Raw genomic sequence first — 19,259 nt, forward strand, 5'->3', positions numbered from 1 at the left:
CCGGCCGCGCGCACTAACCTGTCAGGAGCTTATACATTCTAGACTCAACCATACTGGCACTATTATGCTGATTCTATACATACCTTTAGTGGTCAGCTAGGATTTATAGGTTTTGAAACACAAGCAAGTAAAGTTTTGTAAAATGAGCAGCTTTTTGAATTACAGCAGCTGGGGTGGATATTCATAGTGATTCCTGCCCCCTAAATATAAAAATAGCAACAAAAAGAGGACAATGTCCTCCAAAAATTAAGTACTACTCACAGCAAGTTGGGCTGCAGTGTGTACATCGCCCAGGCCAAAAGCTAATGCTCTACCAGGATACAGCTAAACCCCCACTAATGTGGAAGCATCACAGGTGCCAGCTTTTGGCCTGGGCGATGTACACACTGCAGCCCAACTTGCTGTGAGTGATTCCTGCCCCCTGCCTGTCCATCCTCCCCCTGTTATTTATACTAATTCATTTAGAGAATCGTTTTAGTATATGACTAGAAGGACCTGTGCTGATGTCATACCCATGTGACCAAAACGGGTGGGGCCTCAGCCAACAGAAAAATAATGTTGCTTCCTGGTATGAGCTATGTTGGCTGAGACCTTGCTCCTTCTCATGGCATGGTATGACATCGCACAGGTCCTTCTAGCCAGTTAGTTAAATGATTCTATAATAAAATTAGCATAAATAACAGGAGGAGGATAGACAGGCAGGGGGTGGAATTCACTATGAATATATCCACCTCAGCTATCAGCTGATCGGCACTCTAAAAGCTGCTAATTTTACAAACTTTACTTGTTTGTGTTTTAAAACCTATACATCCGAGCTGACCACAACAGGTATGTATAGAATCAGCCTGATAGTGCCAGTATAGCACTGGCTTTAGGTTATATGGGAAAATCCTGGTGATTTGGTGCGCTTTAAAAAAAAAAAAAAAATAATGTTGCTTCCTGGTATCAGGTATGTTGGTGGAGGCCCCGCCCCTTCTGGTCATATGGGCATGACATCAGAAGAGGTGCCTTAGCCCACTGAGATTTAGCCATTACCAATGAAGTAGGCTTGTTTGGAGAGGTGAAGGGCAGAGTTGTATGTTTCATACATAAGTTTGTAATGGATGAAATCTTCTGCCAGATTGGATTTTCTCCACAGACGTTCAGCTCACCTGGAGCACAGCTGCATAAAACGTGTTTGTAGCCTGTGCCAGGGTTGCCGCCGTCTGTGCTGAGCAGTTCTGTGTGTAGGGGGTGCAGTTTCATCTAGGGTATTTTGCAGTGTTTCATTATAATTTTTCAAAGTACAGTCAGGACATGAGGGAGGCGATTGGGGCCAATGATGACTAAAAATTCTTCATAAGTTTCTGGATATTAATGGCACGTATGTAAGTGTGGCAAGTGGGGTGTCCTGAGTGGGTTGACAGTTCTTGACAGAGAATGAAAGAAGGTTGTGGTGGGAGAACAAGAGAGGGGAGTTAGAATGGATCTTTTGGTAGAAGAATGTGAAAAGCACATGAGAGCAGTACATAGGAGAAAGGGAGTGCGCAGATTGTGGGAAAGGGCGGTACATATGAGAGATTGAAGCAGCTAGAAACACATACATATGGTGAAAACATATTGCAGCACAAATGAACTAGGAACAAGTGTGTTTGATTGTCTTGCATGACATACCGATCTCCTGCCCTGTCTAACTGCCGTGTTTAACTACCGGGCACTTGCACAGATTTTATCAAAGCATCAAATCTTTATAAGTGCCCCCTGCACATAGCACTCTTTATCTGTACTTGTATACATACTGGATGGTATCCAGTTCATGCAGCGATATGTGAATACTGTATTTATATTTATGGCTGGACCATACAATACAAGCACTTTTCACTATTTACCTTTTGTGCCTCCCCTATTTCTTCATACATTGTAAGCTTGTGAGCAGGAACCTCAGTCCGCTTGTTATTTGTGTTAACGGCACTTTACACGGTGCGATATGGCTATCGATATCGCTAGCGAGCGTACCTGCCCCATCGGTTGTGCGTCACGGGCAAATCGCTGCCCGTGGCGCACAACATCACTAACACCCATCACACATACTTAACTGCCTAGCGACGTCGCTGTTGCCGTAGAACCGCCTCCTTTCTAAGGGGGTGGTTCGTTCAATGTCACTAAGCGGGTGTCCAATAGAAGCGGAGATGAGCGGGACGAACATCCCGCCCACCTTCTTCCTTCCTCATTGCGGGCGGCCACAGGTACGAGGTTGTTCCTCATTCCTGTGGTGTCACACGTAGCGATGTGTGCTGCCGCAGGAACGACGAACAACCTGCGGCATGAACAACCAACGATATTTTGAAAATGGACGATGTGACAACGATCAATGATTTTTTACGCTTTTGCGATCGGTGATCGTCGCTCCTAGGTGTCACACGCATCGATATCGCTAACGCCGCCGGATGTCCGTCACTAACGACGTGACCCCAACGATATCTCGTTAACGATATTGTTGCGTGTAAAGCACCCTTTATTCTGTAACGTTTGAAATTGTCTGTACGCAGCTCCTCTGAAATGTAATGTGCTCCAGAATATGTTGGCGCCATATAAACAAAAAAATATTATGATCATTATGTTTTGGAAAGCTAAAGTTATTTCCAAGATAAACAAAGTAAAGTATTATACCTTATACCAAATTTCAACGTTAAAAGGAACCTGTCACCAGATTTTACCTATTAAACTAAAAGAATCCCCTGCTGCAGCCCCTGGGCTGCATTCTATGAAGGCGCACCTTGGCCCTCACTCCCCTTCCAGACCCCTAAAATAACTTTATAAAACTTGGCTATTAGGTATGCTAATTACTTTGGTTGGCCAGATAGGCGTGCTCATTTTCTGCTCCTTTATCCCCCTCCTGCCGCTGATCGCCGTCCTCCTTCCTTGATTGATGTGATGACGCCCTCCATCATCCTCGTCGTCGCATTTTCAAATCTCACGCCTGTGCAGTTAGGTCTGCCATATCACGGGTAGAGCAGAAAACATAGCTGGCGTAGCTCGGGCCGGTGAGCTAAATGCGCAGGCGCGAGATTATGGGCGGGTACGAGCATGGCGATAGTGAGGTCGGTGCTGTGCATGACCTCACCAGCGCCATGCTCATACCCGCCCATAATCTCGCGCCTGCGCATTTAGCTCACCGGCGCAAGCGAGGGCAGCTGTTTTCTGCCCTGCATGCGATATGGCAGAGTGAACTGTGCCTGCGCGAGCAGACCTAACTGCACAGGCGCGAGATTTGGAAATGCGACTAGGAGGATGACTGAGGGCATCATCCCGTCAATCAAGGAAGGTGGACGGCGATCAGCGGCAGGAGGGGAGACAGAAGGAGAAAATGAGACTGTCCTTCTGAGCCACACAGGTCATTAGCATACCTAAGGGCCAAGTTTTATAAAGTTATTTTTGGGGTTTGGAAGGGGAGTCAGGGCCAAGGTGCACCTTCATAGAACGCAGCCCAGGGGCTGCAGAAGGGGATTCTTTTAGTTTAATAGGTAAAAATCTGGTGACAGGTTACCTTTAAGGCAGTCAAAATGTTTATCAAAAATATGGCAAATATATTAATATGCAATTTTGGCACAGTAGTCTTTTTTTTATATAGTATTTGTGGTCATGTTACGCTTTTTCTCATCAATTTTTTTTTTTTTTAAAAATCTTCAAAAAATGCTTTGTGGCTAAGGTTTAACAACCTCTAATAATTGCTGCTCAGTGGTCCTCTGTGCAACTTTGGGCACCAACCTACCGCGCCACCGGCTGGGAAATCCACCGCTGCAGAGACCTGGCCTGATGATCCTGTTTGTTGTAATTGATACTTTCTAAATGTCCTGTCCCCATCCCATAATAACCTCTGTCGTTTCTCATATTCCCCTTTTTTTCCACCCAGTAAAGGAAAGGTAATAATAAATTCCTGTACATCCTCTTCCCTCCACTGCTACCAAACAGGAACGTAGTAAGGAGCAGTCGGGATGTGCAGCAAGTTGTAGCGTTCGGACGCAATTGTAACAAAGCCATTGTGTTCCGAGTGGTTTCTATACTATTCGCCATAATCTGCCAGTATATGAAAATCAAGGTAATAAATTCCTCTGGGTGGTGAAGGGTTAATGCCGTCTGACCCCCTCCTTCTCGACTCCTCCTCCAGATGCCTTTTCTGTCTTGTGGGAATGACTGCTATTCTTCCTGAGGGTAATAAATATCAATTTACTGGCTGGCAGGCTCTTTGTCCTGGTTATTTCATCTGGTTGGAGGCGAGAGAGTGTGGAGGATGATCTGTTTCTTCCCCCATCCACTCCCAGCCCTGTCTGTGCAGTCACACTACACACTGACATAAGCACCTTACTCCCTTATCACAGCCAAAACCAATATGGCAGCGGAAACAGCCTGGGGCTCTCCGCCTGAGTCCACAATACAGGCTCCGGCCCGGATATTTCTGCAGGGGGGTTTGGTGGAGGGCTGTCAGTAATCAGCTGGGTGAGGGCAGGGGGAGGTTATCGCATCCACTCCTGTGTATGGCTGCTCCAAGAACCATGTGATAATTATGATATTGAGGCTGCCGCCTGCATAGCCATTTATAATGAGGCTGGAAATAACCGAATGCAGCAAAAGGGTGAGTATTGGGGTAATGGTGTAATGAACCTTAATAATGCGAGCCGCTGACATCAGGCGGGATGACACTTCATATCATGGTGCAGAGTTGTATCAGTGAGCACAAATCCAAAGTGTAGAGTGAACTTCAGAATCACCGACTAAATCCATGCTAAATGTTACATCTTCTCAGGAATTGTTATTGGGGAAAAAAATTAAGTTTTATTTTTTTTTTTCTTGTTACAGAAAAGATGGATCCCTAGCAATTTGAGTGCAGTTGGCAGCTCCATAGGAACACTAAGGGAGCAGGCGAAGAGCACCCAAGTCTGCCTCATCCCACCACGGGAACCTGACACACAGTAACTGTGCCATGCTGGGCCGTGAGGATCGCATGCAGACCTAACGCCCATACTGTGCCGCAATGAGCAGGTAAAGTTATGCACACATGACGCCTAGCCGCCATGTGCTGATGGGGGGGTGAACCCTTATGGATGACTGAGTAGGGCCATTACGGCTAATCCCTGCGTTGTTTAAAGTGCACAACTAAGGCCCATTTCACACATCCAGCATTTCGCAGGATGTCGGATCCGGCATGCATGCAGTAAAGTACATTCATTTACAGTGGAAGCGCGACACCATGCGGCTGTGTGCTTCATGCACAACCACATTTGTCCGCATGGTGTCACGCTTCCACTGTAAATGAATGTACTTTACTGCATGCATGCCGGATCCGACATCCGGCGAAATGCTGGATGTGTGAAACGGGCCTAATAGGTATTTGTGTCTACTTGCAATGGAGGAACATTTCCATAAGGAACTTTTAAATGCCCTTTGTCTGTTCAGATTATATTGTCCGCCTACTACTAATAAATGGCAATGTTCTCCTTTAAATTTGACTAGTCGTCACAATAACCCCCCAAGTTGGTTTTTGATGTTAACTTTGTGTATGGTAGGTACAAGAGAGAAGAGAGAACAAAATGAATGGCGGCAATGAAAGTGGAGGAGGAGATAACTATGGAGGAGTCCCGATGGTCCAGGTGCCCATTGGTTGGCATAGGAGGGTGGAGCCAGGCACTGTGGTGTATGTTAGGTAAGTCCTCCTTGATACCTGTATCTTTACTAAGGTGTTTGCTGCCGTTTAAATAAATGGTTAATAAATTATTGCAGCTCTTTATGGTATGTGTTGGAAAAAAGCTCCTGAGTTCAGAGAATGTGACAGGTGCCTAAGAGTGGGACCAGTCACCCATGAGCTAACGTGATTAAAAGGAACCACACCGTATACATATCTTTTATTGGACTCCATGCGATCATCCACTACTCTATTCTATACCATTCTGGACTGATTCTAAAAGGAATCAATGTGGGCCTCTGTCCAAGGCCTGTTTCACACATCAGTGAAAAACACAGGCGGTTTTCACTGACGTGTAAAAAACGTATATGTCCCTCCATGATCCATGCCACACGTGGGTTGTCCATGTGCAATCCGTGATTGCATATGGACGTATACTCACCTGTCCCGTTCCTGCTGTCTGTGGTGCTGAAGTCTCCAGCTCTGCTGTATCCAGCCACCGCTGTCTCTCACCTCTGCAGCTACTTCCGGGCCGGCTCTGGCTGCATTCATGAATATTCATGCCATAATGAGCCGGCCAGGAAGCTGCAGAGAGCCGAGGCTGCACAGAGCGTTGCTGGAGACTGGTGAGATGAAAATGTTTTTTATTTTTAATGTACGTTTTTTTTTTTCTGGTACGTGTTTCATGGACAACACCATAGTGTGGTCCGTGGGACATCATTGATGCCAGAAAAAACGGACTTGTCTCCGTGCTGCAATCACAGACACACGTGTACGCCACATGGAGACAGTCAGTGAAAAATCACTAATGTGTGCGCAGACCCATTGATTATAATGGGTCTGCGTATGTCCATGATTCTGGTACTTATAAAAAAAAAAAAGCACATACGTACCAGCGTCACTGACGTGTGAAACAGGCCTAACGCAGCTATGGATGGGTTTACTGCAGACCACAGAGCTCTTCTAGCAAATGCACTAAATGAAAAATAAGATGTGATTGAGGAGAAAAGGACAGATTTATTTATTTTGTACTTATTTTACTCGCGTATATAAAGCTATTCATTTCATAGCGCTTTTCAGACCTGATCATCACAATCTATAGTCCCTATCAGCATGTCTTTGGAGTGCAGTGTAAATGTAAAATCTGACCTTTTCTAGCCACTTACAGTGTTTTTAATCTTAAGGGCCATTTACACGCTGCGACATCGCTAACGATATATCGTCAAGGTCACAGTGTTTGTGACGCACATCCGGCGTCGTTAGCGGCAGCGTGTGACAGCTAGGAGCGACGATCAACGATCGCAAAAGAGACAAAAATCGTTGGTATATGAGAGGTCGTTCAATATACCAAAAATCGTTGTTTCGTACGTAGCGAGGTTGTTCCTCGTTCCTGCGGCATCACACATTGCTGTGTGTGACACCGCAGGAGCGACGAACATCTCCTTACCTTCGTGCACCGGCAATGCGGAAGGAAGGAGGTGGGCGACATGTTCCGGCCGCTCATCTCTGCCCCTCCTCTGCTATTGGACGGCCGTTTTGTGATGTCGCTGTGACGCCGAACGCACCTCCCCCTTGAAGGAGGGATTGTTCGGTGGGCACAGCAACGTCGCAGGACAGGTATGTGCGTGTGATGCTGCTGTAGCGATAATGTTTGCTACGGCAGCGATCACCACATATTGCACCAACGACGGGGGCGGGTACTAATGCTTGCGACATCGCTAGCAATCACTAGCGATGTCGCAGCGTGTAAAGCACCCTTTACTGTACTCTAGTGGTTGAGTTTTTTACTTTTGTCCCATCTCTGTCTCAGTCTTAGGTCTTGCTCAAATTTAGCATTTAAATCGGACGAGTTCAGTGCGACAGAAACTCACATTGCACTTTGACCAATGTTAGTCAATGATGCAGGTCAGATCTGCAAGGTTTTTTTTCAGCTCTAAATGGGCTGAGGAAAAAAATCTTTACATGCTGCCATTAACCGCATATGTCGGATCATACGCACCCATACAAGTCTATTGGAGCTTGTGAAACATCAGACTGCACTGGTGTCATCCAAATGCAGTTGAATTTACGCATAGCCAGGCAATGGAGAACATGGAGAGAGTAATCTATCCTTCTCTGCATCTGTGATCTGATTCTGACATGCGAGTGAGTCAGAGCCCAGAATAATGACACTCGGCTCACGCTCACAGCAGAGATTGAGCCAAGTGTCATTAGCATATGGCATCCAATGCTATACTCCAGTGTGACCCGGCCTTACGCTGCATATGGTTCACAATAGCTTTAGTTGATATCACAATATTAGTGAAATTCTGGGTTCATTAAATGACAGTACAAAACTAAAATCTTTATTTAAAAAAAAAAAAAAACATAAAAACCTTAGTCCTGTTGGTAATTATGGTTATTGGTCTCTATTTTATTGCAGTCCAAGTGGCACAATTCTTACCTCTATGGATCAGTTACGGGCTTACCTGGTGACTGATGGAACTTGTAAGTGTGGGCTGGAGTGTCCCCTGAACATCTATAAGGTAAGCGCTTTTGCAATAGTCTGAGAGTTTACATACAGCTGTGTTTTTTCCAGTTAAAGTGAAGGACACGATGGTCAGCGGGATTCATAGCCTCTGTGATATCTGCCCACCATTGGCATATTGTCATGTCTCACATCATGAATGGAAGCCATAACAATATTGTGAAGGTAGCCAAATATTATGGTGTGGTACGCTACGCTGTGTAAATTGACTAAGGGCACCGTCTCACGAAACGACGTACCAGCGATTCCGACCACGATATGACCTGGTCAGGATCGCTGGTGCGTCGCTACATGGTCGCTGGTGAGCTGTCAATCAGGCACATCTCACCAGCGACCAGCCACCAGCAACTCTGTGCTTGGTAACCAGGGTAAATAACTGGTAACTAAGCAAAGCACTTTGCTTGGTTACCTGATATGTACCCTGGTTACCAGCGACCACTGCTTAGCGCTGGCTCCCTGCACACGTAGCCAGGGTACACATCTGGTTACTAAGCAAAGCGCTTTGCTTAGTTACCCGATATTTACCCTCGCTACATGTGCAGGGAGCATGCTCTAAGCGGTGTACGCTGCTAACCAGGGTAAATATCGGATAACCAAGCAAAAGCGATTTGCTTAGTTACCCGATATTTACCCTGGTTACCAGCGTACGCTGCTTACAGAGTCTGTGCTCGTTGGTCTCCAGCAGTCAAACACGCCGATGTGTGCTGCACAGCGGAAGACCAACGAGCAAAAAATGAACCAGAACAGTGTGTAAGGATCAGCGATTTCACAGCAGGGGCAAGGTCGCTGCTTAGTGTCACACACAGCGAGATCGCTGATGAGGTCACTGGTACGTCACAAAACCTGTGACTCAGCATTGATCTCGCTATGTGAAAGTACCACTAACTGATTACACAAACAGTTTTTGGAGATGCTGTTCTGATATGCACTTTACCTTTTATCTATTATCTCTGCCCAGATATACTTGATCTGCTGGAAGGATGTTATAAAGCAGGAGGAGTTGATCAGATTGGACATTTTTCTAGAAAACCTTTAATAAATACTTAAAGGGAACCTATGACTTTGTACAGGCAGTCCAATAAGTATAATAAGTATATAAATTATATATACATTTGGAGACAATTGGAGCCAATATCATAGTGAGCCACAAAATGGACAATAAACGTGTGATATACAGTTAGCAGCTTTTACAGTTAGCAGCTTTTATACTGCCTATGGAAACCAAAAAGAAATGTGGTAAACACTTTATAATGAACCTATCACTTTGAAAATGCAGTCTGATCTGTGTACTGCGCAGTATGGAGAAGGAAAGGATGAGTAGAATGATTTATTGGTTTGTAGGAAAAGATTCAGTATAATATATTTTATTCATTAAAATCTCTGGTGTTTGTACGTGAGTCCAGTGGGCGGTCATACTCAGTGACTGATAGTCTTACCTGTATGATAGCTGTTAGTCCCTGAGTCTGCCACTCGCTGGAGTCATACGAATAAACATCGGGAATTGTAATGAATACGAGGGGCTGCTTATAATTCTTTACCCAGAAAGAAACGAGATTGGATGTTGAAACTTTATATTTATTCCACATACTCTCCACTGATGTCAACACACTTGTTACATTGTTATTCCAAGTTCTGTAAGACTAGCAAAAAGAAGGATTTTGGTTGTGCCTCAAACCAGGCATCCGTAGCAGCCATGGCGTCAGAAATCGTGTGAAATTTGGTACCCTTCAGGTGTTTGTTCAGGTTTGGAAACAGATGATAGTCGGAGCGAGCTAGATCTGCTGAACCTTGGTTCTGGAAGCTGGAAGCCCAGCTCTGCCAGTTTTGCCGTGGTCGCTTGTGCAGTGTGAGCAGTGTCTTGCGGAAACAAGATTCCTTTGGACAGCTTGCCGTGCTTTTTGGCCTTCAGACCTGCCTTCAATTGGTCCAAAAGTTCAATGTAATACCTTGCATTGATGGTGGAACCCTTTTGAAGGTAGTCCACTAGCAGCACGCCCTCCTTATCTCAGAACACAGACGCCATCACCTTAGTGGCTAATTTTTGGACCCTGAACTTCTTTGGATGAGGAGAACCACTGTGCCTCTGCTCTTTTGACTGTTCCTTGTTTTCAGGGTCCTACAAATAAATCCAGATCTCATCCATAGTGACCAGTCTATCCAGGAAGTTCTTATCAGTCCGGAAACGCTGACAAATGGACCGGGAAGTTTTCACTTGCATGCTTCTTTGATCTGTTGTCAAACATTTGAGGACCCACTTTGTAGATATCTTCCTAATGTCCAAATGTTCATGGATAATGACACAAGCACATTCATGGGAAATCCCCATGATGTCTGCTATTGCTTTGGCTGAAATTCGTTGATTCTCCAGTATGAGGTTGTGCACAGCATCGACAATCTCCGGAACAACAACCACTCTCGGTCGTCCAGGACGTTCCTCATCATTGGTGCTGAAGTGGCCCGTTTTAAATTTGGCAACCCAGTTCTTAACTGTGGAATGTGGAGGGCCTTGATCCCCCAATGTCTGTGACATATCACCATGAATATTTTTCTTCATCGTTCCTACTGATCGGCGCTGGCTGCTGCATCTCTGCATTCTGTCTGGTGGTCCGAGCTGTGGAATCCGGAGGGCACACAAAACGGTCTGGTAAGCCACAACCTCTGGTTGTGGACTTTCTTATACACTCTCTGGGGGTCATTCTGAAGGAGTGTGTTCTTTACTGCAGAGCCCCCACCTCAGCAGCATGTCTCACACTAGGAGCAAGGCTGCAAGGCTGTACTCAATATGCACTGCATGTAAGCTCGTACTGCCTGAACCGAGCACATATCCTCATTGTGATGCCTGCTCTAACATGGTGGTACCTCAGCCTGGAGTCTCCCCAGTGGTCCCTCCGGCTGCTCCGGCCCCGGTGGCTGAACCCCCGGCTTGGGTAGAAGTGTTTTCTAAATCTATCTCCCAGTCCTTCGCCGACTCCATGGGACAGCTGTCCCGGACTCTGCTGAGCATGCATCAGCCCCCTTCTCAGGGCGCCTCTGCTGCTTCGGCTCGCTCTGCAGAGCTCACAGAGGATTCTTCATCTGCTCCCAGACCCCGTCCTCCTAAGAGGAGACGCAGGGACCCCTCTCCTTCCTCGTCCCGCGACTCCGATTCACGAGTCGACCCGCAGGACGAGGAGGATATCTTTACTGGGGGCTCGGACGCTACCTCCATGTGCCCCATTGATCTGACCGAGGGTGACGCAGATGTGAGTGACTTGATTGCGTCCATTAATTCTGTACTGGACCTCAATCCGCCAGCATCAGAGGAGCAACCCTCTCTGGCAGAAAAGCACCAGTTTACCTTGCCTAAGAGAACAAGGAGTGTGTTCTTTAACCACTCCAGTTTTCAAGCCACTGTGTCCAAGCCCAGAGCCTGTCCTGACAAACGCTTTCCAAAGCGTGGTTCTGACGACCATTATCCTTTTCCACCAGAGGTGGTCAAGGAGTGGGCTCACTCACCAAAGGTAGACCCTCCGGTGTCTAGACTCTCAGCCCGGACAGTTGTATCTGTGGCTGATGGCACCTCACTTAAGGATCCCACTGACCGCCAGGTTGACCTCCTGGCCAAGTCTGTCTATGAGGCGGCAGGGGCCTCGTTCTCCCCATCCTTTGCAGCAGTGTGGGCTCTCAAAGCCATCTCTGCTTCCCTAGAGGAGATGCATTCCCTCACTAGGGACTCGATGCCTGAATTGGTTGCCTTAACTTCCCAGGCTTCAGCCTTTTCAGCCTACGTCATGTCTGCCATGCTGGAGGCCTCTCACCGCACTGCGGTGGCCTCCGCTAATTCCCTCGCTATCCGCAGGATCTTGTGGCTTCGACAGTGGAGGGCAGATGCTTCCTCAAAGAAGTACCTTGCTGGGCTCCCATTTGCTGGGTCCAGGCTGTTCGGCGAACAACTGGATGAAATAATTAAGGAGGCTACTGGCGGGAAGAGTACTTCCTTGCCGCAGACTAAAACCAGGAAACCTGTCCAGGGCAGGAACCAGTCGAGGTTTCGTTCCTTTCGTTCCTCTAACTGGTCGTCCTCTAAGCCCTCGGCCTCGTCCACTAACTCGGCCAAGGACCAGAAGCCCTCCTGGCGCAAGAAGCCGCGTCCACAAAAGTCCGCAGGAGCTGCTGCCACCAAGGCAGCCTCCTCTTGACTATCTGGCCGAGCCAGCAACGTCCTTGGTCGGTGGCAGGCTCTCCCACTTTGGCGACGTGTGGTTTCAACACGTCTCCGATCAGTGGGTGCGGGATATCATCTCCCACGGCTACAGGATAGAGTTCTCTTCCAGCCCGCCAAACAGATTTTTTCTGTCAACTCCCCCCTGCTCCAAGGCCGCCGCCTTCTCTCAGGCCGTGGCATCCTTGCAGGCCAGCGGAGTGATTGTACCGGTTCCCGCCAGGGAACGGTTCAGAGGTTTTTACTCAAATCTCTTCCTAGTCCCCAAAAAGGACGGTTCCTTCCGGCCCATCCTGGATCTCAAGCTTCTCAACAAGCATGTTCAGGTGCGGCACTTTCGCATAGAGTCTCTGCGATCAGTCATTGCCTCAATGACCCAAGGGGATTTCCTGGCATCCATCGACATCAGAGATGCCTATCTGCATGTGCCAATTGCAGTTTCACACCAGCGTTGGCTACGTTTTGCAATCGGAGAGGAACATTTCCAATTCGTGGCTCTCCCCTTCGGGTTAGCCACGGCCCCTCGAGTATTTACCAAGGTCATGGCAGCAGTGGTTGCGGTTCTGCACCTCCAGGGGTTGGCAGTGACTCCTTATCTGGACGACCTTCTTGTCAAGGCTTCATCCAGCGCAGACTGTCAGCGGAGTGTCTCGCTCACTCTTGCCACTCTGGTCCAATTCGGGTGGCTTGTCAATCTGCCCAAGTCCACTTTGACCCCGACCCAAGAACTCACGTACCTAGGGATGCAATTCGAGACTCTGCCGGCACTTATCAAGCTGCCCTTAGTCAAACAGCAGTCCCTCTATCTGGCGGTGCGCTCTCTGTTGAGGCCCCGCCGTCATTCCATCAGGCACCTCATGCAGGTGCTGGGTCAGATGGTGGCGTCAATGGAAGCGGTTCCCTTTGCCCAGTTCCATCTGCGTCCTCTGCAGCTGGACATTCTCCGCTGTTGGGACAAGCGGACTTCTTCCTTGCACAGGTTGGTGGCTCTGTCGCCACAGACCAGGAGCTCCCTTCAGTGGTGGCTTCGGCCCCTCTCTCTGTCTCAGGGACGCTCCTTCCTGGCCCCGTCCTGGGTGATCCTCACCACGGATGCCAGTCTATCCGGCTGGGGAGCAGTATTTCTCCACCACCGAGCACAGGGCACTTGGACTCCGTCCGAATCAGCCCTCTCGATCAATGTGCTGGAAATCAGAGCTGTGCGCCTAGCTCTCGTAGCCTTTCACCACCTGTTGGCGGCCAAGCACATTCGAGTCCAGTGAGACAACGCGACAGCAGTTGCCTACATCAATCACCAGGGCGGGACTCGCAGCCGCCTGGCAATGTTGGAGGTTCAACGCATCCTTCAGTGGACGGAGGACTCCAAGTCCACCATATCCGCAGTCCACATCCCAGGCGTAGAAAACTGGGAGGCAGATTATCTCAGCCGTCAAACCGTGGACAACGGCGAGTGGGCTCTGCATCCGGCAGTGTTCCGGTCGATCTGCCGCAAGTGGGGAACTCCGGAAGTGGATCTAATGGCATCCCGGCACAACAACAAGGTCCCGGTTTACGTGGCTCGCTCCCACGATCCTCAGGCCTTTGCAGCGGACGCGCTGGTTCAGGATTGGTCCCAGTTCCGTCTGGCTTACGTGTTTCCCCCTCTAGTTCTCTTGCCCAGAGTCCTGCGCAAGATCAGAATGGAGGGCCGTCGGGTCATACTCATTGCTCCAGACTGGCCCCGTCTGTCCGTAGAGGTGCCGTGGCATCTCCCGGACCGTCCAGACCTTCTCTCACAAGGTCCGTTTTTCCGACAGAATTCTGCGGCTCTCAGATTGACGGCGTGGCTCTTGAGTCCTGGATCCTGACGGCTTCCGACATTCCTCCCGAGGTCATCTCCACTATGACTCAGGCTCGGAAGTCTTCCTCGGCAAAAATTTACCACAGGACTTGGAAAATTTTCCTGTCCTGGTGTCGTTCTTCCGGCCACGCCCCTTGGCCTTTTGTTCTGCCGACCCTTCTGTCCTTCCTGCAGTCTGGTCTGCAGCTAGGACTATCCCTCAATTCCCTCAAGGGACAGGTCTCGGCTCTGTCAGTGTTGTTCCAGCGGCGTATCGCCCGGCTGGCTCAGGTGCGCACCTTCATGCAGGGCGCATCTCACATCATTCCGCCTTACCGGCGACCTCTGGATCCCTGGGACCTTAATCTGGTCCTCACCGCCTTGCAGAAACCCCCTTTTGAGCCACTTAGGGAGGTTTCTTTGTCTCGTCTTTCACAGAAAGTGGTCTTTCTAGTGGCCATAACTTCCCTCAGGAGAGTCTCTGATTTGGCTGCGCTCTCCTCGGAGTCACCTTTTTTGTTTTTTCACCAAGACAAGGTGGTTCTTCGTCCGTCTCCGGACTTTCTTCCTAAGGTGGTATCTCCTTTCCACCTTAACCAGGATATTTCCCTGCCTTCCTTTTGTCCGGCTCCTGTTCATCGCTTTGAAAAAGCGTTGCATACTCTGGATCTGGTGCGGGCGCTCCGGATCTATGTGTCTCGCACCGCTGCTCTTAGGCGGTGCACCTCTCTCTTTGTGCTAACCACTGGTCAGCGTAAGGGCCTCTCGGCTTCTAAGCTGACCCTAGCTCGCTGGATTAGGTCGGCCATTTCCGATGCCTACCAGTGTTCTCAAGTGCCTCCCCCGCCGGGGATCAAGGCACACTCGACCAGAGCTGTCGGTGCCTCTTGGGCTTTCAGGCACCAGGCTACGGCTCAGCAGGTCTGTCAGGCTGCCACTTGGTCCAGTCTGCATACCTTTTCGAAGCACTACCAAGTGCATGCTCATGCTTCGGCAGATGCGAGCTTGGGCAGGCGCATCCTTCAGGCGGCTGTCGCCCATTTGTGAAGTTAGGTTTCGCCTACTTCTCAGTTATCTGTTTATTCCCACCCATGGACTGCTTTGGAACGTCCCATGGTCTGGGTCTCCCATAAGGAACGATGAAGAAAAAGAGAATTTTGTTTACTTACCGTAAATTCTTTTTCTTATAGTTCCGACATGGGAGACCCAGCACCCTCCCTGTTGCCTGTTGGCAGTTTTCTTGTTCCGTGTGTTTTCACCGGCTGTTGTTGTAGACAGAGGCTCCGGTTGTTCCGGGTTTTGCTCTATCTCTACTTGTGGGTGGATGTCCTCCTTCAGCTTTTGCACTAAACTGGCTATATTTGGTTATCCAGGGGGTGTATATGCTAGGAGGGAGGAGCTACACTTTTTAGTGTAGTACTTTGTGTGTCCTCCGGAGGCAGAAGCTATACACCCATGGTCTGGGTCTCCCATGTCGGAACTATAAGAAAAAGAATTTACGGTAAGTAAACAAAATTCTCTTTTTCTCGGACTTTCCTTGCAGAAACAAGAATTTTATCACTCTTCTGCTCTGAGTCAGTTAGACTCCGACTTTTTTTTTCCCGCAAGTGTAGAAAACAGTAATGCCATAAGCAACAAACATAAAATTTTGAAAACATATATTAAACACATAAGGCTTTCATGTGATGTAACATTTGTTACCATAGAAACAAAAAAAATCACAAAGCCAAAGACTTATCAGCAGCAGCCCCTCGTAAAATACAGGTATAACGAATCTTTTCCTAAAATCCTTGAAATCCTTCTGCTCCGCTTTTATCCTCTATGCTGTGGTGTCCACAGGTCAGACTGCATGTACAATATGATAGGTTCACTTTAAAGTGTTAACCACATTTCTTTTGGTTTCGTTATGTGGTGCAAGGTCCTTATTGTATGTCACATGTTTACTGGACATCTTGAGGAACACTACAATTTTGTCTCTAATTTTCCAAAAATGTCTTACTGCTATTTAAGCAGGTTTTATGGTGTGATGATACATGATGATACTTTTCCTCTTGCAGGTTTTTAACTTTGACCCAAGAGCAGTGGTGAAGCGGCGTAGCGCAGAAGATGTGAAGGCTGAAGAGGACATGACCAAACTTTGCAACCATCGTAGGAAAATTGTAGCCCTTGCAACCCTGTACAAAAGCATTGAGAGTACACCCCTTGCACTACAAAGTCAAGCTGCTGGTAAACAAAAATATCATGGTTTCCTGTCATATCACCACAAAAATAGTTTGTAGCTTTAAAGAGGTTGTTCACTGCCTGAATTACCCCTTTTTAAATGAAGTTGTCCACCTTGTAAAATAAAATGATACATACTCCTCATCCACATGGGCGTCGTTCCAGTGATGATAGTGCTGTGTCTGCCCGGCGGGTTCACATGGCATTATTATGCCACGTGAACCCTGTAGCCAATGAGCAGACACTATTGGGCAGCTGAGCTCTTACGGATAAGATGAAGTAAGTGTGAGCGCAGCAGCCCAATAAATAGCAGCCACTGATTGGCTGCAGGGTTCACTTGGCATTGTTATAATCCGGCATCAACATTGCTGGAACTGCACCAGGTGCGTATATGTTTTTAATTTTTTATCTTTATTTACAAGAGGTCGATGTAATTTAAAACTACTTGTCCAAATAGTGGACAATCCCTTTAAATCTTTTTTTTTTTTCTTTTTTTTTGTTTGTCTGTATGCGCATAAGTAAGCAAGTGGCGTTTAACAATTTTTTCTGAAGTAACATGAATTATATAGAAAATAATATATGCGAGTGAAGTACCAGCATTGTATGGCATTTTGTGGAATGGAAGCAATTGCAAAGTCATCCATCTTTTTATTAGAAGTGGTAGTACTTACTAATTTCAAGCAATAAAGCAATGTCCTTCATAAGCCACCAATGTAACACTATGACCTACATACATGGTAAAAAAAACCCCCAAAACTTGAACCATTACTATGAACTCTCCTAGATTTAGTAGCAAAATCTTATGCAGTGTTCAATGTAGTACTTATTCTAAGCAGCAATTTACTAACCATATTAATTGTATCCAGTAACCTGGAGATGTGTAGGGGGTGTGTACACACGTTTATTTTTTAAGTTATTCACTTTTTCTCTTTATTTTTTTTTATATATAGGATGTGGCTCAAGTCAGAACTTTAATACAGCATCCACCAGCCCAAAGATAGGACAACACCCTTGTTCCTTGGATCCTGACATCTTCACCAAACTGATGATGGAAAAGGCCCACAACATGTCTGCTCACCATATGGAAAAACCCCTGGATCACAAGCCAGATACCTTCACTCCCCATCCTGGAGAAAGGTATTCTGACCTGCGATCCAACCAGCGGCCTGCCTTACCCAGGCAGCATGGGGCTCCTCTTGGTGAGTCCTATGCCTTAAGGAACTGTCCACCAGTGCCATCAAATGGTAATTACGAGGTGTTTTCAAGGACTCAACAAGCCATATCTCATGAGCTGTGTACCAGTTCTTATACACAAGTTAAGTCTTCCCAGAATCGACCTTCCTACCCCTCATGTAGTCAAGAACTTTCAGGCCTGTCCCCCAAACCATTAGCTCTTAATTCCTGTAATTTTGTGCCAGGAGGCACCTTTAATCGGACGCTGGAAGAATCTATTCAGGGCCCACGGCGAACATTTGTTTTTCCTGAAAAAGATCCACTGGGTATTTTGGACTGTAACAGCTGTAGGCCGCCTAGCCCAAAGCACCATATATTGAACTCTCCCCCCTTAATTCAGACTCAGGTTCCCTTAATGAACCCTCACCTTGGTCCTGAACACAACCCAGGCAACCTTTCATCCACAACCCTCCCGCCTCCATTCTCTCCTTTCACTCGTAGTGGCGCACTCACATCTCCATCTACAACCAGGTCCTCCATATCTTCCATCTCTTCTCCAGCTGGCAGTGTGGAGCCGTCCCCTCAACGTTCCCGCCATTCATCAGCCTCATCTGAGCACTTTCCTGCCCCCTTAAGGTCAAGCTCAAGATCTCCACGACCTATCAGCTCTCCTAAGCGCTCTGTGCCCCACAGCCCAAAAGCAATACTTGAAGGCCTCCCTCCCTTTGGGCAGGCCCAACTGGGATCCTCTTCAAATGCCAGCCATGCCTTAACCCACCAAAGCAATAAAACAGCACCACCGGTGTCTTTGGGAGCAGCGCAAGGCTTACTGGGCTTTCCCCTCGGATGCATATTGGGTCAGCAAGCCAATGCTTCGTTTCCTGCCAGCAGCCTTCTCACAGCAGCTGCAAAGGCCCAAATGGCTAATCAAACCAAACCTGAAGCCACAGCCCCAAGCACTTTACCCAGCCGAGTGCTGAATCCCAATACTTTGCTTTCTCCAACTGTCACACAAGAAGGTCGGGCCCTTCCCAGCAGGACTCACTCCCAGAAAAGGGATATATTGGTGAAACGCAAAAGACAGAGGAATTCTCCAGGCCCTGATGCAAGTCCTCAGGATGTTAGCGGCCACAACCCTACTAGCCCTAGTGGACTCTCCAAATTGAATTCTTATTCAAAGTTAATAGGAACTGGGGGTCAAATTGAGGAAGACATGGGAAGATCCAAAGCCATCTACTCACACTCTGTTTTTGGTTATGCTCCCTTTTCTCTTCAAATGCCTCGCTCATCAGTAGAGGAGTCCCCAAGCCAAAGCAAAACTCTAAGCCCATCTCCTGCTTCCCAAGATATCGGAAACCATCTACTTGGCCTTGTAGGGCACTTAGTCCAGACTTCTACAGAGCAGAACTCAGGGACTTCTTTACCACTGAAGTTACCATCCACACCAACCAGTGTAAATCCACGTAAGTCGGGATACCTTTTTTTTTTTTTTGAGCAGTAATATATTGCAGGCTTGTCTGCTCTCTCGACATGTCTGTTTTAGTAAATACGTGTAACCCCTATGAAAAATACAATTCTAGAGAATCTTTTATACCTCCATGGGGGTTTATTCGTCTGTCTCCTGAATAAATTGACCATTGCTCTTGTCATTTTGGAGTCA

General features: G+C 47.6%; 1 protein-coding gene across 1 annotated transcript in view; it reads left to right on the forward strand.

Annotated features, from left to right (window-relative positions):
• The window catches only part of MBD6 (methyl-CpG binding domain protein 6), a 123,646-nt gene that overhangs the window by 34,287 nt on the left and 70,100 nt on the right, over window positions 1-19,259 (forward strand). Inside the window, exons 2-6 of the mRNA XM_075337078.1 lie at window positions 4,837-5,019; window positions 5,544-5,680; window positions 8,082-8,184; window positions 16,264-16,432; window positions 17,377-19,062. Coding sequence (XP_075193193.1) covers window positions 5,568-5,680; window positions 8,082-8,184; window positions 16,264-16,432; window positions 17,377-19,062 — 2,071 coding nt within the window. The 5' untranslated portion in view covers window positions 4,837-5,019; window positions 5,544-5,567. The remainder of the gene's footprint in view (window positions 1-4,836; window positions 5,020-5,543; window positions 5,681-8,081; window positions 8,185-16,263; window positions 16,433-17,376; window positions 19,063-19,259) is intronic.

This window comes from Anomaloglossus baeobatrachus, chromosome 2 (genome assembly GCF_048569485.1).
Source record: "Anomaloglossus baeobatrachus isolate aAnoBae1 chromosome 2, aAnoBae1.hap1, whole genome shotgun sequence".
Lineage (NCBI taxonomy): Eukaryota > Metazoa > Chordata > Amphibia > Anura > Aromobatidae > Anomaloglossus > Anomaloglossus baeobatrachus.